General features: G+C 56.8%; 9 protein-coding genes and 1 non-coding gene across 10 annotated transcripts; 8 read left to right on the top strand and 2 right to left on the bottom strand.

Moving 5' to 3' along the window:
• Positions 1-1,370: 1,370 nt before the first annotated feature.
• D7B24_000593 (uncharacterized protein) lies at positions 1,371-2,798 on the top strand (the record flags this gene model as incomplete). The annotated part of the gene is made up of 4 exons (XM_028634847.1): positions 1,371-1,522; positions 1,579-1,723; positions 1,777-2,287; positions 2,335-2,798. The coding sequence occupies 4 exons, from the start codon at positions 1,371-1,373 to the stop codon at positions 2,796-2,798; spliced, it is 1,272 nt and encodes a 423-aa protein (XP_028492460.1).
• Positions 2,799-4,405: 1,607 nt separating this feature from the next.
• D7B24_000592 (uncharacterized protein) lies at positions 4,406-5,107 on the top strand (the record flags this gene model as incomplete). Its single annotated transcript, XM_028634846.1, has 1 exon — positions 4,406-5,107. The coding sequence occupies one exon, from the start codon at positions 4,406-4,408 to the stop codon at positions 5,105-5,107; it is 702 nt and encodes a 233-aa protein (XP_028492459.1).
• A 255-nt stretch (positions 5,108-5,362) lies between these two features.
• On the top strand, positions 5,363-5,452 carry D7B24_000591. The gene has a single exon. It is a non-coding gene; the product is annotated as a tRNA-Tyr (tRNA).
• Positions 5,453-8,517: 3,065 nt separating this feature from the next.
• On the top strand, positions 8,518-10,286 carry D7B24_000590 (uncharacterized protein; the record flags this gene model as incomplete). Its single annotated transcript, XM_028634845.1, has 3 exons — positions 8,518-8,918; positions 8,974-9,172; positions 9,246-10,286. 3 exons carry the CDS (start codon positions 8,518-8,520, stop codon positions 10,284-10,286), a joined length of 1,641 nt encoding a protein of 546 aa, XP_028492458.1.
• Positions 10,287-11,077: 791 nt separating this feature from the next.
• Positions 11,078-13,479, top strand: D7B24_000589 (uncharacterized protein; the record flags this gene model as incomplete). Its single annotated transcript, XM_028634844.1, has 3 exons — positions 11,078-11,102; positions 11,204-11,931; positions 11,983-13,479. The coding sequence occupies 3 exons, from the start codon at positions 11,078-11,080 to the stop codon at positions 13,477-13,479; spliced, it is 2,250 nt and encodes a 749-aa protein (XP_028492457.1).
• An 820-nt stretch (positions 13,480-14,299) lies between these two features.
• On the top strand, positions 14,300-15,385 carry D7B24_000588 (uncharacterized protein; the record flags this gene model as incomplete). The annotated part of the gene is made up of 1 exon (XM_028634843.1): positions 14,300-15,385. The coding sequence occupies one exon, from the start codon at positions 14,300-14,302 to the stop codon at positions 15,383-15,385; it is 1,086 nt and encodes a 361-aa protein (XP_028492456.1).
• A 945-nt stretch (positions 15,386-16,330) lies between these two features.
• Positions 16,331-18,178, top strand: NAG4 (Synaptic vesicle transporter SVOP; the record flags this gene model as incomplete). Its single annotated transcript, XM_028634842.1, has 3 exons — positions 16,331-16,830; positions 16,885-17,096; positions 17,151-18,178. 3 exons carry the CDS (start codon positions 16,331-16,333, stop codon positions 18,176-18,178), a joined length of 1,740 nt encoding a protein of 579 aa, XP_028492455.1.
• A 334-nt stretch (positions 18,179-18,512) lies between these two features.
• Positions 18,513-21,299, bottom strand: D7B24_000586 (uncharacterized protein; the record flags this gene model as incomplete). The annotated part of the gene is made up of 4 exons (XM_028634841.1): positions 18,513-18,699; positions 18,750-20,881; positions 20,936-21,100; positions 21,153-21,299. The coding sequence occupies 4 exons, from the start codon at positions 21,297-21,299 to the stop codon at positions 18,513-18,515; spliced, it is 2,631 nt and encodes an 876-aa protein (XP_028492454.1).
• A 1,110-nt stretch (positions 21,300-22,409) lies between these two features.
• D7B24_000585 (uncharacterized protein) lies at positions 22,410-23,519 on the top strand (the record flags this gene model as incomplete). The annotated part of the gene is made up of 4 exons (XM_028634840.1): positions 22,410-22,624; positions 22,743-22,878; positions 22,940-23,075; positions 23,128-23,519. The coding sequence occupies 4 exons, from the start codon at positions 22,410-22,412 to the stop codon at positions 23,517-23,519; spliced, it is 879 nt and encodes a 292-aa protein (XP_028492453.1).
• Positions 23,520-24,093: 574 nt separating this feature from the next.
• Positions 24,094-24,435, bottom strand: D7B24_000584 (uncharacterized protein; the record flags this gene model as incomplete). The annotated part of the gene is made up of 1 exon (XM_028634839.1): positions 24,094-24,435. A coding segment is annotated over one exon (342 nt), but the record flags the coding sequence as incomplete, so codon positions are not given.
• Positions 24,436-24,540: the final 105 nt, after the last annotated feature.

The raw sequence follows: 24,540 nt of genomic DNA, 5'->3' as shown, positions 1-24,540 counted from the left end.
GGGGTGCACAATCAACTGACTTATACCACACCTGCTGCCCCGTATTCCGAGCGAACTTCTCCTCAGTCGGTTCGTCATACATGTCAAATGTTTGACCGATGCCTGGATGAGCTAGGCCCGCGATTGAGCAGTATCATGGGCTCATCTCAGATTCGATACGACAGGTAGAGGTGCTCACGGTACCAGAAGCAGCTCACTTTCAACAGGATGCTGTGGATGTTCATTCGATGTTGCTGTACCAGGCCATTATCACGACTTGCTCACTTGTGTCTCCACAACCAGCAGCGAGCCGAACCCACGTTTCAAGCTTTAGTTCACCAAGGTTACCTGCCAATAGCTGAATAGCTGACACTACCACAATAGACCATGGGTTTGGTCAACTGGCCCTACCGGAGGTCATGCCACGGTACAATTTCTGAGCTTCCAGATGGCACACGGCATTGCTATCGCGCTTCATCTCAGCAAAAGTTCGATTTGCAACGTTTCGCAACGATGCAGTAGCAGTCTGCTTGTGACTTGCCACTTGCGCTGCTTGCACGGAACTCTTTCGGCAATCAAACTTCAAACCTACATCGGACATGTCGTTCACATGACCCAAGAGCGAACTATACGTCGCATCATCCGTCGCAAGCTCAGCCATGAAAGTCGGATTTAGAAGTAAATTTTCATGTCTTGATTGAAGCGAAGTGCGACGTTAAGTATTGCAAAGAGGGGCAGTAACCATGTAGCCGCAACAGCTACTGCGTTGCGCCCAAAAAGCGCAACCAAATGCGAGGATCACTAACCAGATCAGTACAGCCTTGCAGTGACCCGAATTGGGAACCCTCCGAAGCCCGTCCTCTCGACCCCGAGGCCCTGCTCTGCCGCGCAAAGTGTGTCCATGATACAGCATCCTCTAGCCACCACTCCAGCAGATGATCAGCGGCGTGCCCTGTGAGGCTCGGTCATTCCACCAATCGTACCGAGATGCAGCGAGCAGCGAATACAAGAAAGACCCCTTGGTTGCCACACTGATGTTTCTGGAATCTGTCGAATGCTCCGAGCTCCGTGATTGCAGGCACACTTCCCCAGCATTTCACTTGACTTTGGCGCCGCGCTGTTGACCCAAAGCAGCCCCGACTGCCGTTGCCACGACCCCACAATTGCCCCTGATATGTAGAGTCGAAGCAAGCTCGCGTCACTTAAGGTGCTTCCCTGCAAGGACCATGAGCACGACAGCGCGCTCCAGCTGGCCCGGCCTTGCAGAAGGATGGGGTACATAAATCTGGGGTACAAATAACAGAAGAGGTCCAGTCTTGCGCGGGCCCACGATACCAAGCCCTCTCCCGCTCATTGTTCATGCACCCCGGATTCTCTCAAGGAAACACGCCATGAAGTTCTCCATCCAGTCTCTCCTCGGCGCCTCAGCCCTGCTGGCCTCTGCTGCTGATGCCCAGCAGCTCGCCTTCCCTGGAGCCGAGGGTTTCGGCCGATTCGCTACCGGTGGTCGCACTGGTAGCGTCTACAAGGTGACCAACCTGAAGTGAGCTGCGCCCTTAGCGTACCTAGTCTTGTGCTATGAATCTAACCATACGTTAGTGACTCGGGTGCCGGATCCCTTCGTGATGCCGTCTCAAAGCCCAACCGCATCGTTGTTTTCGATGTGGGTGGCGTCATCGACATCGACGCGCGCATTGTTGTGTCCGCCAACGTCTACATCGCTGGCCAGACCGCACCAGGTGACGTGAGTCTGTTCTGAGCCTCGAGCTTTCAACTGGGTAATTGACTATGACAAAGGGTATCACCGTCTACGGCAACGGCTTCTCCTGGTCAAACGCACACAATGCCATCACCAGGTACATCCGCATCCGCATGGGCCGCGGCGGCGACAGCGGCAAGGACGCCGTCACCATCGCCGAAGGCCGGAACATGATCTTCGACCACGTGTCCGTCTCCTGGGGCCGTGACGAAAACTTCTCCGTCAGCGGCAGCGCTGTCAACATTACCGTGCAGGACACCATCATCGCCCAGGGGCTGCAGACCCATTCTTGCGGCGGCCTGATGGAGACCGAGGGTGGCGTGTCCCTGTTCCGCAACCTCTACGTTGACAACAACACGCGCAACCCTAAGGTCAAGGGCCGTAACGACTTCCAGAACAACGTCATTTACAATTGGGGTGTTGGTGCCGGATACATTGCTGGCGACAGCGCTGGCCCTAGCTGGGTCAACATTGTCAACAACTACTTTGTCTCGGGCCCCAGCACCGGCCGCAGCCCCTTCACCCGCGGCAACGAGAACTTCCAAGCCTGTGAGTTTCTCTGCTCTACTTCTTTCGATCGATACTGACCCGGACAGACGTTCTCAACAACTACTACGACGCCGACCGCGATGGCGTCCTCGACGGCACTCCGCTCTGCATGACCACAAACTGCTACTCTCCCCTCGTCTTCGCCCCGACGCCCTTCCCCTACCCTGGCCCCGCCAAGCTCCTCACCCCACAGGAGTCTATCGAACACGTCGCCGCCCGAGCCGGCGCGTCACTTCGCCGTGACGCCGTCGACAAGCTCCTTGTTAGCGAGCTGCGCAGCTACGGCAAGTCGGGAAAGCTCATCTCCGACGAGGCCGAGATTGGCGGTGTCGGAGAGGTTGCCGGTGGAACGGCGCCTGTGGATACCGATGGTGACGGTATTCCCGATGCGTGGGAGAGGGCGAATGGGCTGAACCCCAATGACGCCAAGGACGCCTTTGCCATTGGAGCTGGCGGCTGGACAAACCTGGAGAACTACGTCAACTCGCTGGTGCCCGGAACATATGCGTAGTGGGGTTGTCTGTTATTTGTCACGGGTATTCTTCTGAACGGTACATACTTAGCCTGTAGTACATAACTGGTCTCAAACAATACATGAATGATGACCAGCTTCACCACAGAGTCTTATTTCGCGCCTCAGCTCTGAGTAAGAATTTTCTTACCTGCTGCTGGTAGTGTCTCACGCAATGGCCTCCATCACTGGCCGCCACGTCTCTCAAGCCGCCAAGCGAGCCCACAGTCTACATCCATCAGGATGACTTTACAACCCTGGTCTCAACTTGCGAGGGATCTTACAAGTCGTAGCTGAGATTATAATCGTCGACAAGAAATCAGAGCACTGCTCAATCACCTTCAATTTCACCGCCGAGTTGGGCCTCATACCGTCCCTGTATTACCTGGCACTCAAGCGCCGCGTCCCTTTTGTCATGTGCCAGGCGGTCCGTCTGCTTGAGATGTCGACTCACATTGAAAGTATGTGGAAAGGAACCATCGCATCATGGGTTGCTTGTGAAGTTGGGAGGATTTAGGCGAAGGCTCTTCGGATGGACCAGTCCCTCGTCGGCAATATCTCAAGTTCTTCCAAGAGTGACCTAGGTGGCGCAGGTTGGGAACACTTCTTACTAGAGTGTCGTCAAGAACATCCTGTCGAGGCCAACTTCCCCGACGTCAAACCCAAAAATATCGTCCTCGCATGCGTATAGAGACACAGAGACGGACGGTGGGAGTTTACGACGAATATGGTACATTTCTGTCCCATGATCGCATGATTTACAGAGCCAGGCGATGTTATCTGTCATGCATCTTGTTGAGCCGACTTTAAGCACCCATGAGAGACGAGGTAACATCCTGAAAAGCATCTCAAAGTACGATTCACAGAAGACGTCCGGATGCCCTGTCTCGAGAGTAAAATCATGAACATTAATCAGCTTATGAGGTCAACTGACGTTGGAAGTAGTTGGAGATCTAACGCCATCCCCGCATACGCGTGGTGGTCACTGCCTAGTACTTGCGATTGGCCCCCGCACTTTCCAAGAGCATCGGTCAGATGAGAGGCGGAGCTTCCGCGTAAGCGATTCCTAGGCAACGAACCTGAGTCAATGTCGCCCTTTATTATCTTGGGCTTCTCCTCTCAAATCTTGTGCGGACATCGTAACCAGCTCCACGAAGTACCGCCTTGAACGGTTCATATACTTCGATTACACGACAAGCAGTTGTGAACAACATCTTGACCAATAGCAGCCACCGCGGCCGAACCGCAATCAGCCCATACGCTTTCTTCATCACACCCGTCGCTTCAGTCATTGTACGGCATCAGCACACGACAATACAGCTGCCCACGCGTACGTCGCCAGTTGGTAGACCATCGGCTATCAGTCTGTTGTCGCCCGTCGCTTACCTGCGGCTGTGAACGTCAATTGTTTCCTCCTCGCCCCTTTCTCGATCACGCCTTTTTGTACCTCATCTTCCAGATCGACAGTATCTTCCCCTTTACTCACAGAAGACCTTGTACCTTTTCAAGACATTTCCTCTGCTCAATGTCTGCAATGGAGAAAAAAGGATGGGTCATGCTTGGTAGAGAAACGAAGCCCTCTTTTCCCACCGGGAACTAATTGTGAGATGACAGAGAACAACCCTGATGTGATGAACCAGCTGGCAGCAACGCTGGGTATATCGTCCGATCTCGAATTCTACGACGTCTACTCTCTCGATGATCCTGAGCTCCTCGCTCATATTCCCCGGCCTGCGCTGGCTCTGCTGGTCATCATCCCACTGACGCCAGCCTGGGATCAGAGTCGCCAGGCCGAAGACGCCGACAAGGAAGACTACACCGGCTCCGGCCCCGACGAGCCGGTTATCTGGTTCAAGCAGACCATCGGTCATGCGTGCGGCTCGATTGGCCTGCTGCACAGCCTCATCAACGGTCCAGCCATGGACTTCATCAAACCTGGATCGGATCTCGCGGACATCAGAAGCCGTGCCATACCGCTCAACATGGCTAGCCGTGCCGATTTGCTGTATAACAGCGACCCGTTTGAGCGTGCTCACAAGTCGGTCGAGCAGGCCGGCGACAGCCAGGCTGATTTGACGGGCGAGGTCGAGGGAGGCCATTTTGTTAGCTTTGTCAAGACGAGTGGGAAGCTCTGGGAGCTAGAAGGATCGAGAAAGGGCCCTCTGGACAGAGGCAGTCTCGCTGATGACGAGGATGTCCTCAGTCCACGAGCACTGGACAACGGCATCAAGAGGATCATCCAGTTGAATGCGGATGGAGGCGGGCACAACCTCAGTTTTAGCTGCATCGCTTTGGCTCGCAAGTCGTAGCCTCCGGCTGAAAATCGACACCATAGAGGTTTCAAGCATACTATCTCCCGTTCGGAGCCTCTTCGTGGCTGAAAGTGGGGATCCAACAGTCTCGATCGTGAAATGCGGTCCAGGGGTCAAGTCCAGAACCTCCAAAAGTGAGGGGCAGCATGGAGGGGCAGCCCATCGTGTCCACCTCCTCTCCACTTGGCAGGGCTACGCACGCGCGAAATTCTGCTCTATGAACGCTCCGGAAATTGGGCGTGTCCATCAAATCCTTCCGTAGTGTAGTTGGTTCATCACGTTCGACTGTAACTGGCATCATTTCCAATCGAAAGGTCACCGGCTCGACTCCGGTCGGAAGGATCGCACTACAAGAAGCCCAGCTTCTTCCAGCTTTTGCTTTTGCCATGCACCGTATTCGAGGCCGTGACCAGGGTGCGAAGGAGGTTTACCAAGCCGTTTGGAAAGACCCGAGCGAGCCTTTCCAATGAGACTGGTTTCCTGGGCGCTGTGCCGGGCTTTTCACGGATATTGTCCTCGCGGGCTAACTCGACACCTTTGCATTTTGAATTCCCAAGTTCTCAAAATAGGTAACAGGCTTTGAGGCTGAGGCTTCAGTCCGATCAACATTAAAATGATGCTCGTATTTCAAAGCCGTGTGTAGCCTGCTCTACCTACTTTGCTACATGCCTATATGATAGCTTGACAAGATATCGGAGCAGACTCTTAGCGTCGGAGGCAAAGACGATCCAGTGCAATGAGCAGGCGGGGATGAATCAGGAGCGCCGACCACTCTGGCAGGCGGGGGCCTCGATCAGTGGACCGCATTCTCTCGAGGCTGACGCTGAGCCTGACTGGCAACAGTCTTTGTGCTATTTGCGTCCCGCAACCCGTCAAAGGAGCCTACACTTGAGTGTGGTCGATCCCTTCTGCTGTTTGGTTGACATCGGTCATGCCTCTGAGGTCGCCCATCCGACCCCCACCCCCACCCACCAGCGGGGTGGATGATGATGATGTAGACGCGGCAACTCTGTTTGCACGACCACGCAGGGCAGATTGATTGGGGTGGCGAAAAGCGATGAAATTACATTGTCGGCATGGTGCAGCACAAAATCATATTCCGTGTTCGTCATTGGGTTGATGAAGGATATAAGTATGACAAGCAGGGTTGGTGAGATGGCGGGCTGCAGCGAGACCTGCGACGTGATTTCAACGTTCATGGGGGGCATGACGGAGATTGATGGGGTGGCGGGCGTGAGTGAGCAAAGAGTCAGCATCTCTCCAGGGGAGGAGGCCGGCAGTGGCCCAATATGGCTGCTGGTTGCATCTCCTTGGCCTACAGTATTCCGGCTACAATCAGCAAGTCAGCCGCTCAGTGCGTGGGCCGGGGTACGGCACGCTATGTGTCTTTTCTGTTCGTTGCTTCGTCGACTTTGGGAGGATCCGGCAAGGTGTCCAAAGCCCCAAGGATACCAGCAGTGTAAACTTGTTCCGTCTCGGTCGATTCGAGTATCTGGGGTAGCATTCATCCAGGGTTCGGTACCCCAAGTCACAAGGACATGTTTGTCCCGGCAGACAGACAGTTGGCCGCCCGAAGTCAGAAAGTGGGGAAGAAGAGTCTCCATGGCGATTCGCGATCAGGTCACGATCGTCCAATATTGAAAGCAGTTACCCATGAGCATGCAATCGAGCAGCCCCATGGAGCTGACTTGCCTCGTGGTCTGCCTAGCCCTCTGCCCTCTGCCATTTGCCCTTTGCCCTTTGCCGAATGCTGGCTGCCTGCGGCGAGGAAGCGGCGGTCAATCATGTCGGTCAGCAGCATGACAATTTGGCCGAATGGCAGCTGCCACGCTGTCGATCTTGCTGACTCGGACCACGAGAGCCCTTTGCCATGACTTGCAATTCCGTTCAAGGCCATTCCAGAATTCTTTTCAATTTGTCGTTCGAAAACAAAAGCTCGTCAAAAGAGGCTCTAAGATCGTGCGGCCGAGATCAAAGGGGAAGGCAGAGTGTCTGTCTCTAGTATATCCAGGTGAATCATGCATGAGACTCACGCACCACGCAAAGAAGTGAGCTTCAAGTCAAAGGAAAGAATGATTCAAACTGCCAAGCCACCAACGTGGTTACCATCTGGCTGCCACACTCCTTCCCCATCATTGTCCTCGCCCCGACGTCCGTCTATCTTGCACCTGCCAATCACCATGTTGCTGGGCTGGGGTCATGCCTGCCCTGTACCATGTACAGCATCGGCGCCATGTTAGCGTACCTTTTCTTGGGGTTCGGCTGGCAACCACGCATCCCGCTTCTCCTTCTCCGCAGCGACAACTGGCCATGTTCATGTTCAAGGTCCCAAGCTAGCCACCGCCATCGTCAACTCAGCCAATCCTCGTGTGCTTCAGCGCCGCCTCCCTCAAGCTCCAGGCTCCCCAAAGCCAAGTGCCAAACACCACACCACACCACCTCGGGCTTCACACACACCAGGCCACTTCGCTTCGCGAACCATCCGCCGACCCTACCATACCCTGTCCTGTCCATGCACCATCCCTCTTGTCATCTCGTCCGTTGATACCTATGACACGCCTCCGCCCTCGAATCCCCGAGGTCTCATTCTTCTTCCTCCTACACGCCAACGCCATGCTGTCCGCTCACACCTCTTGTTCCCCTTCCCTTGTCTGTGTAACGGCCTCACCCCTTGGCTTCCCCTGCGCCGACGCCCTGCTGGGCATCTTCTCGTTAGTTGTCCCCTGACGATTAGGCCCAGGCCCGAAGACCCTGCTCTGGCCGGTCGTCAGCCCCGACTGTCTGGGACTGATATATTCCCATCGCCTGCCTTCTTCGCTTCGAGCCACCTTCGCGACGGCCGCCAACATCATTCACCGATACACAGAATCTCAGTCCAACTGCCGCTTAGGTAGCCCGCTTACACTGTACTTTGTTGCTCCCAGAGTCGTAAGCTGGTGCGTTTCTGTCCCTCGCTGAACGGGCCTTTTTCTTTTCTTTGTATTCTTGTTTTTTTGGCTCTCGTCGGGCCATATCACCATCAGTCACACCAGTCAACAACCCTCGCTGCTTCGGCTCCCTTCCGCCTGGCTCTGCGACCCCGTCTGGCTCCTATTGTGCCGCTTCCCGACCATCTCTGTCCTTCGCAGCGCTCGTGTCGCCATCCCCGAGTCGACGGCAACTCTCCATCGTTTGTCCGACCTGGGATTGTCTGTACAACGTCTCTCCCCTAGTCCAAACGACGTCCCCGCCCGTTGTTTCGGGCCCAGAAGATCCAATCCTATCTCTGAAGGCCTTTCTATCCCGACTCGCATTTCAGCTCCCGCAGCGGCTGCGCGTCCCCCAAAAGTATGCCTCGCCCTCTCCGTCTCTTCCCCTCCAGTTCTCGTCGTTGGACGCCACCTCACATCACAAAAACGCCGCCAAACATGTGTGCTAATCGATACAGACCTCTGCTGACACTGACCCTGTTAGGGCGGGCAGCTCGTGCTCCTCCGACGCTCCTCGTCGGTCACCCGTCGTCTCTTCCGTCCGATCAGCTTGTGCCAAGACAGTACTCAGGCCCGGAAAAGATGCCTTTGAGCGGCACTCAAGTGACCACCATTATCGCCCTCGAACGCACCGGAGCTTCACTCTCTTCGATTGGCATCACTCTCATCTTTGTCTCGTACTACCTATTCAAGCGACTGAGGACCATTCCCAATCTGTTCATAGTCTTTGCTTCGGTCGCCAACATCGGCGCCAGCATTGCGTGCCTCATTGGCTACGATGGTATCCTCATAGGAGAGGCTTCCGCGTTGTGCCAGGCTCAGGCCTTCATGCTGGAGATGTTTGTCTTTCCCCGCCGGGACGTACGGGCGCAACGCGGCTAACGATACGAATAGGTTTATGCAATCCGACCCCTGGTGGTCCTTGGCCATGGCAGTGAACGTCTATCTCGTCTTTTTCTTCGGCGCCAGCCCAGCCTCTTTCCGACAGTATCTCTGGGTGTACTGCGTCATTTGCTTTGGTGGGCCGTTCATACCCGCTATTGTGCTTCTGCTTGCGCGCCCGAATGGGCAGATGATGTATGGCAATGCGACAGTATGTGTGGTCTCTGACGTTTCAGCACGGGTCTTCGACGTTGGCTTTCATAAAGCGCTAACGAGAGGCATAGCTTTGGTGCTGGATCAATAGCGACTGGAGTGAACTGCGCATCTACACTTACTATCTGCCGATTTGGATCTGCATCCTCTGCTCCATCCTGATTTACTTTGCCGTCGGCTACCACGTCTTCCACCAACGCAACCAGCTGCGAAACCTTACGTTCAGTCACATAAAAGATGCGAATGAAGTATCAATGTCAGAGGATAACAGAGATTCAGCAGAGAAGGTCAGGAGAAGCGATCGTGCTGTTTCCCAAGCCCAGAGGTTGACTTTGACGCAGAATCTCACTGGACGTTCAGAGGACTGGCAGGTCACCGCTGTCACTGAAGTTCAAATCACGACCGGGTCCCCGAGGCCAGATCGGACAATCGAAATGCCAACTGTGCCACCGGCGGCATTGACAGACTCGCCGCAGATCCACAGCGCCGGACACGCGCAGTCATGGCATTCAAGTCATGAACGTGTGCCGAGTCCCGTCATCAGCCACACGCGTTTCGAGACGATGATCAGTTCGAACCCACCCCCACCCCCACCGCGAAGGTCTTTGTTGGGGTACGTGAAGGGCGGCATGCAAAAGTTCAACGCCAAGTTGCAAGGGCTGGATCCCGTCAAGCTTGCCTACCTGCGAACAAGTTTCATCTTTGCCATATCGATCCTTGTCACATGGACGCCAAGCTCCATCAACCGCGTCAATGACTTGGTAAACCCTGGCCAAGTCAGCTTTGGCCTTAATGTTGCCACGGCGATTGTGCTGCCCTTGCAGGGGGTTTGGAACGCTGTCATTTACTTCATGACGAGCTGGACCACTGTCAAGGAGGAGTATCGCCGCCTGATGCATCGGAGGTCGGTCAGGCGGCTTGATAGCCGGGACGACAGCCGGGGGAGAAGTGCGAGGCTGAACATTTTTCGAGGTCACCGTGACCACCATTTCGACCCATCACGTCTTGAGCGTGGTAAGCGGCCACGCAGCGGCCAGGTCAGTGAGTACGAGCTGGCGCCGCCTGCGAAGAGGGGTCATGGAAATGTTCGGGCCATGCGAGGCTCGTTTTAGCTGGTTGTATTTTAGTTCGCGTTGTTGGGGTGTTCGTTTCGACTCATTTCGCATCAGCGGTGGCAGGCGTTGCGTAAGAAGAAGTCTATTTGCCAAGAAAAAGTCTGGCTTGAAGACATGGTGTTTGCAACATGAGCTTTCCAAGTAGAATCTGTACAGTATCAAAATCTGTGCCTGATAAAGTAGCCACGGGACAGTGTATTGGAGCTCGCGCCCGTGTGAAGTATTGCTGAAGCCTCGATGTTGTCATTGTGCTGATGCTTTGATCTGGGATATTTTGTCATGTGGTACCTCCTCAAATTGGACGCGGTCAGTCAAAAAGTGATTCATGAACATTTTATCTGCCGTTGAAGTATCAAAGAAAGTCAAGTTGGACTTCGGATCCCCCCTAGTATGGCACCTGCTCACATAGGCCTTGACGGCTAATCATCGGCAGTCACAGGCCGAGCGGGACGTGTTAGCGCCATTGACCTCTACCCATGAGACTGGCGCATGTATGAATACGGCGCACGACGCATCAGACAACCAAAGCCTGCGCCAACCTGAGTTCCGTCGAGGCTCCAGCGTGTTCACAAAACGTGGGGGACGATAACACTTGCAGCTGGGGCGTACCGAGACTGAGAAGAGGAGCTGTCGGACTGACATGTCGGACGGGGTGACGCCCGCGCTCTGCACCGAACCTGACGCATCCACTGACGACCTTCAACCCGACGCACGAGGATCTCTCCCTCATCGTCTCACTACAGCAAATCGTACGGGTGTCAGCCAACACTGCATTTCATAAACCCACCATGGCGAAAAACGTCTGCATAATAGGTACGTCGCCGGACCTCCCGCACCTTGCTTTTCAGCATTTCCTCCGCCCCGCCCCCCCCCCCCCCCACTCCCACTCGGCACGCCAAACTAACCGCCCAAAGGCGCCGGCCCCTCCGGCCTCGTGGCCGCCAAGACGCTCCTCTACAACGCGCCGCAGGGCGCCTTCAACGTGACCGTGTTCGACGCCCAGAAGCGCGTCGGCGGCCTGTGGCCCACGTCGCCGCGCGATGACGGCGGCACGGTGCACCCCCTCATGACGACCAACCAGAGCCGGCACACGATGCACTTTAGCGATTTCGGCTGGGAGGACGCCGACGGGCAGTTTCCGCGCGCGTGGATGGTCGGGCGGTATCTCGAGCGGTATCTCGCGCGGTATCCGGGGGCCGAGGTCCGTCTTGGGTGGAGGGTCACGCGGACGGAGGCGCTCGAGGGGCATAATGGCGGAGGCGGCGGGTGGAGGGTCACGGCGAGGGATGGGTCGGGCAGGGAGGAGGTTGGGCTTTTCGATCGGCTTGTTGTCGCTACTGGGTTCTTTGGCGAGCCTGTTCTCCCGAGGGGCATCACGGATGGGGCGACGGTGCCGGTTGTGCACAGCAGTCGGTATCGGGGCCTCAAGGGATTGCTTGGAAAGGGGGCCAAGGGGGGCAAGATTCTGGTCGTGGGAGGCCAGATGTCGGGTGTCGAGGTTGCGGGCACGATTGCGAGTCATCTTTCGTCTGCGGTCAATGCGCCAGGGACGACAAGCGAGCTTGCTGGTGCTGAGGGGTACACGATCCATCACTTGATTCAGCATCCTGCGTGGGTGTTTCCCCTGTACACGACACCCAAGGTTTGTTCGCCCCGAGACCGCTTTGCAGCCCCAGGCGACTGACCTGTCCAGCCCAAGCTGTCGGCTCCCCCTTTTTTGCCGGTCGATCTCGGCTCTTATAACCTCAACAACAGGCCCAAGCCCCTGACGAACACGCAGGGCCACATCGCTCCCGAGACGGCCAAGACGGTGCACGGTATCTTCCAGAATATCGTGGGCCAGGATCAGTCCCAATTCTCCGAGTCCATCGCTGTCAAGGGTGACCTGACCTCGGAGCCACCCTACCTCGCCATGAGCGAATTCTACACAGAGTTCGTCCGGTCCGGCCTCATCACGGCCTCGAAGGGCAAACTGGAAGCAATGGAGAGCAACACAGCCATAGTCACTCCGTCAGGCGAGAAGATCGAGGACGTGGCGGCCGTTGTTCTTGCCACTGGCTTTGATCCTTCGCCTTGCGTCTCTTTCCTCCCCGACTCGGTCCTCAGGACCCTCCACCACAGCCCTGAGCACCGCGATCTGCCGTTGGCACTGGGGTTCCACGGCACGCAACACCGCGATCTGCCGACGTTGGGCTTCGTCGGGTTCTACCGTTCACCCTACTGGGGTGTCATGGAGATGCAAGCACGCTTCCTCGCCGCCCTATGGACACCAGAGAACCTTGCAAAGCCCCCAGCGGGCCTGGCGGCTGCTGTGCAGAGCGAGGCATGCGAAAAGCGCATTTTGGCTCTGCGAGAAGATTCACGATGCTCGCAGTTTCCGTTTGGTGATTACGCCTTCATTATGCAGGAGATGGCGGCAGCTTTGGACATGACCATATCACCACCTGTAGAGCCGCCGACGCCGACGCTGCCGCACAACAGCCTTCCCATGGACATTCTCACATCGTCGCGATACCTTTCACCGCTGGCCGATGCGCAGGCCAAAGCAGAGAACGCCAAAGTGCTGCAGTATTCCAACGACGTCGCTACAGCAGCCTTGACGAGCAGCCGATTCGTCGCGCACGCCGTGTTCCGCAGCCTTCTCGGGACGTGGAAGCTGGAGCGCTCCCTTGACAGCAAACTCCCATCACACCCCAGCGGCCACTTCAGCGGCACGGCACGGTTCCTGCTCCGCGACGCCACGGCGGACGGCTTGCAGTGCGCATCGTCGAGCGACAGCGTCGCGCCATCGGCGACGGACCCAGGCGACCCCGGTCAGGAGTACCTCTACATCGAGGAGGGCGAGTTCAAGGCGAGCAACGGGCTCGTGTTCCAGGCGCGGCGTCGGTACATCTGGCGGTACGACGAGAAGCACGACACGATCAGCGTGTGGTTCGTGCGGACAGACGACGACAAGAGGGCAGACTATCTATTCCACGAGGTCGAGTTTGAGACGAAGCTGGCGACGGAGGAATCAGACGAGAGGGCGCCCTGGAGGGCCAAGGCGGGCCATCTGTGCATCGACGACTTCTACAACGTCGCGTACGAGTTTGCGTTCGCGGCGGTGCACCTGAGAGAGTGGTCGATCGGGTATGCGGTGCAAGGGCCGAAGAAGGACTACGCCATCCGCGGGGTGTACCGGCGGGAGTAGAGGAGTCGGCTCGAGGCGAAAATAAAGCCCTCCAGGGGACCCTTGATCAAGACTAGGATGATCGACCCGAGGTGCAGATTGACAGGCCGGCCGTGTCTCGTTTGCCCTGGCTCCGATCATGACTCTGTTTCGTTCTAGGCGTCTTGGTGATCCGAGAGGGCTGCAGGTAACGTGAAAAGATGAGTGACGGCGGCCATGGCATTGGTGCTTGGCGGCAGAGTCAGGCCATGCTGACATGGCGACGGATTGGGTGCTAGGCAGGCGCTATGGCGGGCGGTGCTTCCGAGCTGGCTTGGCTGACTGGCTGGTGGTGGCAGGCACGTTCCTAGATGGTACTTCCTAGCTACCCTTCCTTGCCTTGCTACCCCGCCCCCGCCGTCCATTACACCTTCTTCCGTCAAGCACAATTGCTCTTGCCCCGTGTCGCGTTCGGTCAGCCACTTATTGTCTCCGTCACGGCCGCCGCTGCCTCAACTGTTCTGTCACCTCTCCTCTGCAGTGAGGTGCTGCAGCTCCACGCTTATCTGGCGTGGCCCTTGTGTCCCCTCTGGCCTTGGTCAGACAAAGCTAGAGAACTCTGCTGAGGGCGGTGCGCCAGGAACCGCCGTTGCGCATACATCTACGTACCTTTGTGTGTTCAGCATGGCCGCTTGCAGCTTGTTAAATACCTCGACCAGCTTTTCCCCTCCATCATCAGCCTTAATCGTAACGTCATCTTGCCTTGCCCAGCTGTCCTTCTCGCGACTCTCCAGGTGCTCTGCGTAACGCCAGGCTCCTCTTGACATTGAAACAAAACCTGCCCGCCGACCACGTACTCACCATGAAGATCGCCGTCTTCTCCGCCAAGCCGTACGACGAGAAGTACCTGACGGCCGCCAAACCCCCAGGGCTCGACATTGTCTTCCACGATGTCTCCTTGACCCCAAAGACAACCTCCCTGCTGACGCCTCACGCTGGCGCCGACCCCTACACGGCTGTGTGCGTCTTCGTCAATGACCACCTGCCGGCCTCTGTGCTGGACGACCTCCACGATGCTGGCATCCGCGTCATTCTCCTACGCTGTGCTGGCTTCAACAATGTCGACCTGCCGCACGCCGAAAAGCTGGGCATCGCCGTCGCCAACGTCCCCTCGTACTCCCCCGAGGCCGTCGCCGAGTTCGCCGTCGCGTTGCTGCAGACTCTCAATCGCAACACGCACCGCGCCTACAACCGCGTCCGCGAGAACAACTTTGCCCTCAACGGCCTGTGCGGTCGCACCTTGCACGGCAAGACGGTCGGCCTCATTGGCACCGGTCGCATTGGCGTCGCCTTTGCGCGCATCATGAAGGGCTTCGGCTGCAAGGTCATCGCCCACGACCCGTACCCTTCCGAGGCCTTCGAGCAGTATGGCAAATACGTCGATCTGCACGAGCTGTTGCCGCTGTGCGATGTCGTCAGCCTGCATTGCCCCCTTACCGAGCAGACGCGCCACATTATCAACGACGACACGCTGGGCCTCATGAAGAAGGGCGCCCTGCTCATCAATACCTCGCGTGGCGGCCTCGTCAAGACGAAATCCGTCATCACGGCGCTCAAGGAGCACAAGCTCGGTGGCCTAGCGCTCGACGTGTACGAGGGTGAGGGTGCGCTCTTCTACGATGACCACAGCGGCGACATTATCGACGACGACGAGCTGATGCGCCTCATGACGTTCCCGAACGTCGTCATCTGCGGCCACCAGGCCTTCTTCACCGAGGAGGCCCTGACGGAGATTTCCGAATGCACGGTGCGGAACCTCGAGGACCTCGTGGCGGGGCGTGTGTGCAAGAATGCGCTCGTGCAGCCGCGCGAGGGTGTCAAGGAGGACGAGAGGGGGCTGGTGAAGCCGTTGGCGAGGAGGGATTCGCTGCCGGTGCGCACTGTCTGAGATTGTCTCGATGGATGCTGTTGCCCCAAAAGCCGAATGACCTGGAAAAGGATATTACAACATGATGTGTATTGACTTCATGAACAAGGTCTCTTCTCGAAGCACGCCGTGCGGTCCAGGCCCCAAATGACATCATGCTTGACGTGAACTTGCGACATCGGCTCAGGACAGATGGAGCAGGTGGGCCATGTTGTCTTTCTGGCACACACATTGCCCTGATTTTGATCTAATCTCCAGCAAACGCCGAGATCCCTCCATTTCAGAAAATTTGCGATCCGGGCGTAAGGACCGGTGCCCCATAATTCCCGGTGAGAAACCGGCGTCCGGGAGGGGCCGTCCTTTGGCGAAACTACGGATACCGAGAGAGCATGTTCCAAGTTACTGAGAAGGCATTTGATCGCTTTGATTATGTTTGCACAAGTCTGCCTTTTAAGGCGACCTCAGGGGTCTGGGTCATCCTTTTGAAGAGAATCGTCACAACTATGTTACTATTGAAAAACGACGACATGCCGAGATATCCCCTGATCGCGCCCACAGCAACATCGACCATCCCTGTATTTAGGTACTTTATTCCCGTTCATTTCCATGACGGCCTCCACTTTGGGAGTAAGGCGCCCAAACACATGGCCCCCTGACCGTCACCATTGGCCAACACCATAATGATGGCCCTGAACTACCGCTTTGACGTGGGTATTATGAGACCCTGTCTTCCTATCTCATTCATATCGCCGTGCTTCCTCCGTGACGGCCGTCTAGGACATGTGGGCCTTGTCGCGATGCTGTGGCCGAACCTTGCCGATGTGAAGGCGGCCGCGGCCCAAGTATAAAGAGGCTCTGCGCCTGGCTTGTTTCTAGAAGCATTGAAGTGACACGCTTCGCTTTGCTTCCTCTCCCCGCTCCGCTGCCTTTTACCTTGTCTTTGCTCGTTGACCATTGTTCCTCATCATGGAAAAGTCCGTTCCCCCAGAGACATCGGGCTCTTCTCCCGCCCACCCACCTACGAAGGAGCAACGCGATCCCGACCTCGACATCGCCCTGCCCTACCGCACTCTCACCTCCAACGCCAACCTCGCCGAGTACACGACAACGGATCCCAGGGGCGAAATCCCCGGGCCCCCCGTCCCCGCCAGCAGCAGCAGCAGCAGTGGCGGCACCGCCGTCCAGGAACAGTACAAACTCGTCACCTTCCGACCCAATGATCCGGAGAACCCCCGCAACTGGAGCAAGGTGTTCCGTTGGTACTGCACGCTTGTCGTGGCCTTGACGTGCTTTGTCGTCGCTTTATGCTCGAGTATCATCACGGCCGACATTGCGGGCGTCGCGCGAGAATTTGACGTCAGCCAGGAGGTGGCGCTGGTGACCGTCTCGGTGTTTGTCGTCGGCTTTGGCATTGGGCCCATGGCTTTTGCACCCCTTTCCGAGGTTTTCGGCCGTAGGATCATATAGTACGTTACAAATTGCCTTTTTCCTTTGGGCTTTTTGTTAACTGACTGCTGTAGTGGCTCGACCTTGCTCTTGGCTGTTATTTTCATTATTCCTTGCGCCGTTGCGAACAACATCGGCACCCTCATTGTTTGTCGTGCCATTGACGGCATTGCCTTTTCGGCACCCATGACGCTCGTCGGCGGCACTCTTGCCGATCTCTGGAGCAATGAGGAGCGCGGCGTGCCCATGGCTGCCTTTTCTGCGGCCCCATTCATCGGCCCTGCCAGTACGTTTTGGTCTGCCTCGTGATACAATCACGCACTGACAAAGGGAAAAACAGTCGGCCCCCTCGCTGGCGGCTTCCTCTCCGATGCACTCGGCTGGCGCTGGCTCTACTGGCTCCAGCTGATCCTCGCCTTTGTCGTCTGGGTCCTCATCACCTTCACCGTCCCCGAGACGTACACGCCGACCATCCTGGCGCGCCGCGCCGCCAAGCTCCGCGCCGAGACGTCAGACCCGACGCACGTGACGGAACAGGACATTGACCCCCGGCCGCTGACAGCGCGTCTCGGCGTCTTCCTCGTGCGGCCGTTCCAGCTCCTCTTCGGCGAGCTCATCGTCTTCCTCATCAGCGTCTACATGTCGGTCCTCTACGGGCTGCTCTACATGTTCTTCGTCGCCTACCCCATCGTCTACCAGAAGGGCAAGGGCTGGTCGGCCGGCTCGACAGGGCTCATGTTCCTCCCCATAGCCATCGGCGTCCTCTGCTCGGCGGCCTGCGCGCCCGCCGTCAACAGGCACTACCTCCGGCTGGCGGCGCGGCACCACGGCCGGCCGCCCGCCGAGGCGCGCCTCGTGCCCATGATGGCGAGCTGCTGGTGCATCCCGGCGGGGCTGCTCCTCTTCGCGTGGACGAGCTACCCCGGCGTGCACTGGATCGGCCCGGCGCTCGGCGGCTTCCCCGTCGGCTTCGGCTTCATCTTCCTCTACAACGCCGCCAACAACTACCTCGTCGACAGCTACCAGCACCAGGCGGCGTCGGCGCTCGCCGCCAAGACGTGCATCCGCTCCTTCTGGGGCGCCGCCGTCGTCCTCTTCACCGAGCAGATGTACGGCCGCCTCGGCGACCAGTGGGCCTCGACCCTGCTGGCCGCCATCGGCCTGCTGTGCTGCGGCATCCCGTTCCTGTTCTGGCGGTACGGCGCCCGCATCCGGGCGCGCAGCCGCTTTGCGTATTCGGGCGACGACGAGGAGACGGGGGCCGACGACGGGGCCGGGAAGCGGCGTGCTGCGCAGGATGACCCGCTGCGCACGGAGGAGCAGGATGACGATCTGAGGAGGGCGCGGAGCTACGTGAGCAACCCTTAGACCAACCCTTAGATCAGTACTGTTCGTTGGAGTGAGGTCACATAGAGTTAGGATACCCAAGCAATGTCGAGACATCATCACAAACAGAGCCCTGTCCATACGCCAGTGGCCAACGGCAACGAAGTCAAGTACCGTAATGGCTTTGCTGTGTTGAGAATCATCATCACAACGGAATGAGGTTCGCGCATAACGTGTATAAAGAAACTAGTGGACTTGTCTGAACCAAGCTTCGACGCGCTCCCAAATCGATCCGAACGCCAAGCTGTGCTTCGCAAGGTGCCAGGGCACCAAACAGTATAACCAAACCGCGCATTACTTCCATCGCATCATCATATCACGCCCGGTTCTCGCTGTTATCCCTCCAGATATGCGCGTCCCCCAGACTCAGGGAGCTCTCTGACGTGCCGGTGTGATTGAGGCCTTGGTCAGGGGAGGCCTGGATGTCGACCAGCTGCTCTTGGCTTTCCGCCTCGGATGGCTGTGTCGGGGGAGGGTCCTGGTAAATCCAGGGGTTTTCCAGACTGCACCACGTTAGCTAGGGACCACGAAGGCAAGAACAGTCATAACATACCGATAGGTGAGGCTCGGGTTCACAAATTTCATCCCCTTTTCCTTGTCCTCATCAATTGTGCTACCGCGCCTCAACAGGCCATGCGACGGTCTAGGTCCGTCAAAGTCCTCGTCGTCAGCCACAGCCTCCTCGCCGGTGCCAGCTTCCGGCACGATCGAGCGAAGGGCGATGAAATACGTCAGTGGGACGAAGCGCCGGCTGAAGTAATAATTGTACCAAATGGTCAAGAAAATGAGAGGGAACGTCAGCACCGACTGGATAAAGGCCGACTCGAGGGCCATCTCGCTGATCATGACGACCTGGAAGACGAACAAACCCAGCACCACGCGGTTGCAGATGATGCGCCACGCACCACCGGTCGCATGCTGGGGCTGGTCCATGGCGTACAAAAGCTGATACTTGTAGGTGAAGTAGCCAAATGTGAAGTAGACGAGTCCAACCGTCAGAACCAGGTAGCCATATTGAATGACGCTGTACACAAGGCACAGGATGAAAACGAGCAATGCCGTCGGGAGGTAGAAGCCGTAGCTAAAAACAGGCGGCGACATGATCTGGGCGAAGTCGCGTGGCGTCTTGGCGCCCATGCGGTAGATCGGGTACAGCAAGACACTGCCGACCTCCAGCAAGCGGAATGGGAACAAGCCAAGACCCTGCAGCATGATGAAGTTGGTGTAGAAAAAGCTGAGGTCGTTGATCTGTCCGGCAATGAAGCGCGCAAAGGCTCCCGTGTCGCGAAGGCCGTCTTGAACCCTTCCCACAACCTGGAAGATATTGATGGCGGTGCTCGAAATGGCGAACACGATGAAAATGTTGAAGAAGGAAAAGAAGAAGTTCTTGGAAATGATGGACAACTCGACGTCGCCCTTGGAGATCATGCCTTGTTGATACGACAAGAAGTCGTACAGGTACGGGACAGCCACGTTGAGCAACGAGACGAGGAGTGTCGGCAAACCTGTCTCTATCAGGGCCCGGAGCACAGGTAGGTCATCCAGCGTTGCCACAACGTTCGGGAACCATTTCTTGAGGTTGCAGATGGTCAAGAGTCCCGCGAGGGACGCAACGGAACCGATCCAGACGAGAGACAGCAGTGTAACAAAAATCGTAATGACCCAGGAGCGAAGCCGGCGGACGCCCCTAGGCGTATACGTATTCGCCCAGATGACATCTGACGGGGACGGCGCAGGTTTTGTGAGCAGTTGGCCGGGTCGGGGGTCGATACGGGCCTGGATCGCCATCTGACACGCCGCAATCGAGTCCATGGTGACAAACGCCGTTGACGCAGCAGCCGGGGTCTTTTTGCGCGAGGCAATAATCCTGTCGTCGAGACGTCGGAGCTTCTCTTCGTAGTAATCAATCGCATCCGTCTTGCGGGTGCGGAGACCCAAGAGGCCGTACCGCAGCGTTAACGAGGGTCGCTGTCTCTCGATCAGTTCGGGCCGAATGTCCTCGTGGCTAAGAAGCCGTCCATTCTCGCCCGCATCTTCCTGTTCGTCGCTGTCGCCACTGCCAGATCCCTGGTTCTCCTCGTCTTCAATCCGGTTCGACCTGAGGCGTTGGATTGACTTTGGCAGAGCAGACTGCTTCCCCAGGTAGACACTCCACGCCTCCTCAAGTTTGCGCAGCATGGCCTCGCGCTGCGCAACAAGGCCGTCCAGCTCCTTCCAGTTGCGACACAGGCTGACGGTCTCGACTTGGCCAATCTCCAGGCCCTCGATCAGTTCCTTGATCTTCTGCTCGTCCTTGAGGTTGGAAGGAAGCCCGGTCAACCTGAACGTGCGGTCGGTGATGGTAGACTGCGTTCCCAAGTATTCCTGACGCACACGAATGACACGGAACGTCTCCTTGTTCACAATGTAAATGGTGAGAGCCGTGAAAAAATAGGTGAAGACGAGCCATGCCCAAAGATGGGCCTTGCCGTTGTTCTTTGCAACGGTGCCAACACCGTGGGATGGTTCGAAGGCGCCGTCAAGGTTGGCCTGGCCGTAGACGGTATGAAGCACGGTAGTGCTGGGGTGTTTGCCGTGGTGGCCGGAATCGCTCATAAAGTGTCGGTTCACCGGAAGGAGGACGGCATAGGCAAAGAAGGCCATGATCGAAAGCAGGCGAATAGACATCTTGAAGAAGGACAGGAACTAGATCAGTCAGCACAGGGACCCCTCACACGACTGCCGAGGAGTGCCACCTACGACAAAGGCATCAAGGCCTGCCGAGGCCAGAACTTGCTCCTCGGTGACCCTGAACAGCCCTGGAATCCATCCAAAGAAGGTGTCGGGCAACGCAGGGAGTCCGATGGTAGGGTCGAGGCGTCGTTTGCGCGCCGCATATAGGGAAGACCATCGGGGTCGCAAGATCTGGGAGACACGGTCAGCAAGCAAAGGTGACAGTGACGAGGGTTCGACGCACACAAAAGGTGGTAAACGCTGAAATGCCAAGCACAAGCGACAATCCCAACTGGACAGTGATGTCTACGTTTCGCGGTCGGAGGTAGTCGGCACCATTGCAAGTTTCGTTGGTCTTCTTTTTGGTCGCATAATCAAATAGGTCGTCCATTATGACGTCGGCGCATTTCTCTGCGGCCAAACAGCAGAGAGGGCGAGGTCGAGCTTTCGACGGAGAGGTGTATCGCGAGGTAGAGATCAGTGGTAGGTACTCGTAGGTGCGCTGATGGTGGCAGGTGACGCGGTGCAGCCAAGCGTGACCAAGATGAGAGACAAGACGGAGCTGCAGCTCGAGGTCCCCACTCACATTCGGGATGTGACGTAGGCAGACATCATCAGCCACGGAGCCTGCCAAGCCACTGTGCACAGCCTCTCCCGGTACTTCTGACAGGTAGCCAGCCAGCCAGCCAGCCAGCCAGCATGTTAGCTCAAATAGCACCCAGTTTGTGGATTGTTAACCAATGCATGGCATGGAGGTGGCCTTGTTGCTTGCAATCAAACACAATCGGATACAATCGTGCATCTCATGATGGGACTGATGCAGGCATCACTGGATGAAGAGGACTGTCAGTGCTTGCCGAAGGCCTCAGAGGCAAGAGCACCTCAACCAAACCTGGAATAAGGGGCGAGGAAGTATCAAACACTCTTCACCTCATGCACTGGATGCTGCACTGTAACATGAGTCCATATTCAAATAGAAGAAAGCTCTTTCCTCCCTTTACCTTGGATTATCAGACAAGATTTCGATACTACCCTTTTCACATATCTTGAACCATTCCATCTGGTGCCATGCCAGTTCAAAACATGCTTTGTTCTTGTTCCATGGCATGAATGGGGCCACTCTGGAAAGCCTCAGAAGAATGACATCCTGAAGAACTACACCGTACTCACGAGAAAGCCGCCGGACGGCGATGAAGGCGAGGGCGACAACGCGGACGACAACAATGACGACGAGGAAGGACCTGGTGCCAGAAGGATAGCTCGGGCAGGCACAAAGTCCAACGCGCCAAAGGCAGGCACTCTCACATCTGACGATGCTGAACGAGTAATGATTCATAAAGCCTTTCGGCCTCAAATATGAGTTCTTTCTTTTTTAACTTTCACTTGCCGCAAATACGACAGAGATACTGCGAACTACAGCCCAGGTGCCCTATACCAGCACCAGGCCGAAACTTCGCTATACTCTCCTTGCCTTGGCTCGGAGAAAATCTTATCTGAGTCAATGTCGGCCGTCTCTGGTTCGGATGCCTCCGCAGGCTCCACCCTTCCTTCGAGCATCTCGGGAGTGGGAGATCAGCCAAACGGGTCCTCCATCGGCCACATCAACGATACGCCAGCCGATATCAAGTGGCCCGATCAGACCGACCACGATCTTATCGAGAGACGAGTTGCACAGGGCACACAAGGAGGGCCCAAAATGGCCATGGCACCTCTGGAGTACGTTCTCCTTCCTGTGTATCGTATCGTCAGCCTTTGCCATCAGTCGAGCCTATCAGCCGCGGCTCCAGTTGTCTGTTCCTTACATTTTGGATGACTTGACACTGACTCCTAGTAGAAACTTTAATTTCAAGGGCCAGCCGTATGATCTGATCGTCGGCTTTCTGGTCAAAGGTGTTCTACACGTGTGGCGGTTACACAGGGAAGTCGTATACCCGAGATGCTATGCCGTTAAATTCCACGGAAAGCAGGACGTACGTTTGCGGTTCCTCGTTGCTCATCTTGTTTCTGAAACTAACAGTGCGGTGCCTTCAGTTGGAGCGCAAATACGCTCGAGGCTTGTGTCGCTTCAACACCGCCCCGGTGACGATTGTGGTGGTTATCCCGAACACCTGGGCTCCTCTTGGCATCAAACACCTCCATCACATGTTCAGATCTATGTATCAAGAATGTGAGTCAACTTCCCTGACGCCGTTCCTTCTTGCGGACTGACGCCGACGAAGCCGGTCCCAGCGTCACTCTTACACCGAGGTTTACGTTGCAAGACTGCTTAACCTGCATCAAATTGGGCCACTGGCTCAATGATACACTGCTTCAAGCATATGAAAGAGGAATGGGCGCTTTCCTCAACGAGAGGCTTACGGCCTGGCTGTCTGCTTATCCCGCGCCACCGCAGGGACAACAGTGTTCGTCCGATGATGTTGCATGCGTCTTTGCCCGCCTTGCGTCGAGATCGTGGTACCGCGACATGCTGTTTGGTGAGTGTCTCGACGACCTGCGCATTCTTCTAGAGAAAAAACATCAACTGCTGCTGCAAGAATCTGCGTGGGCTCGGCGCGTCGAGGAGGTCCCGGAGCTTGGCGTTTTGATGGGTATGGATTTGATTGAGCTTTGAAGTCAGAGTGCGGCGTGGGATCAGGGCTCGAAACGGTCTCTGACGGTGGGAATCTGCTGGTCGGATTGGGTCGAATGACACGTCTGGGGGCCAGGCGAATAGGTAGCTGTGAGCACTTGCTGCTCTTGCATGTAGCTGCCACACTTGGGCCAGAGATTTGATGGTGGTGCTATGGTTTCTCCAGAAACTGACATCCATATATGACTTCGCATCGAGCATCTTGGGACGCTTTCCGAGCATTCCATGGTACGAGGGACTGGTGAATACGAGCAGCGGCCCAGCCCTGGGTAGCTGTCAGGTGGAATCGCAAGTGAGTATCACATCCTTGACATGGCTGTCGGACGAGTGGAACTCTCAAGCGAGCCATGATCGCGAAGTATGCATTCCCTCGTGCAACCCGGGGATCATGACGTGGGACAGGCTATTGATTCACACTCGAGTTTGCAAGCGTATGCCACAAGCACATGGGAGAACTGGTACATCAACAAGAGATAGAATTTCCAACAAAAGCTTGTCTAGCACGCTGTCTCAAATTTTACTTTCTTTCACTTTAAATACCAATCATCCCTCCCGTCTACGCGCCATTCGCCTCGACCAGCACCTTGGCCCCGTCCGCCTCGGCAACAGCGAAGCGCCAGCCAAAGGCGTCCTCGGCCTTGCCGGACTGGATGCCCTTGAGCGCGCCCAGCAGCTGCAGGCACACGGGGCCGGCGTCGGCCTGGGCGTCGGGGATGAAGGTGACCGTCTCCTCGCCGGGGGCCGCGGCGCTGAGGCGCGGGGCGCCGGCGCGGGCGGCGGACAGGGAGCCCGGGGTCGAGGGGGCGATGCGGCGCGTGATGGAGCGGATGGGGACGAGGCCGGCGGCGGTGCCGGCGGCGAAGACCTCGTCAAAGTCGGGGAGCTCGGTGTATTTGATCTGCGCGCGTTAGCGGCTGCTCTGTGAGTGAAGGAGGTGTGAAGAAGAGAAAGCAGAAGCAGAAGCAGAAGCAGAAGCAGAAGCAGAAGCAGAAGCAGAAGCAGA

The sequence above is a fragment of the Verticillium nonalfalfae genome (assembly GCF_003724135.2).
Source record: "Verticillium nonalfalfae strain VnAa140/NRRL 66861 chromosome Unknown scaffold_109, whole genome shotgun sequence".
Taxonomy (NCBI): Eukaryota; Fungi; Ascomycota; class Sordariomycetes; order Glomerellales; family Plectosphaerellaceae; genus Verticillium; species Verticillium nonalfalfae.
Note: the sequence above shows the minus strand (reverse complement) of the source record. Positions and strands in the feature narration are given on the sequence as shown.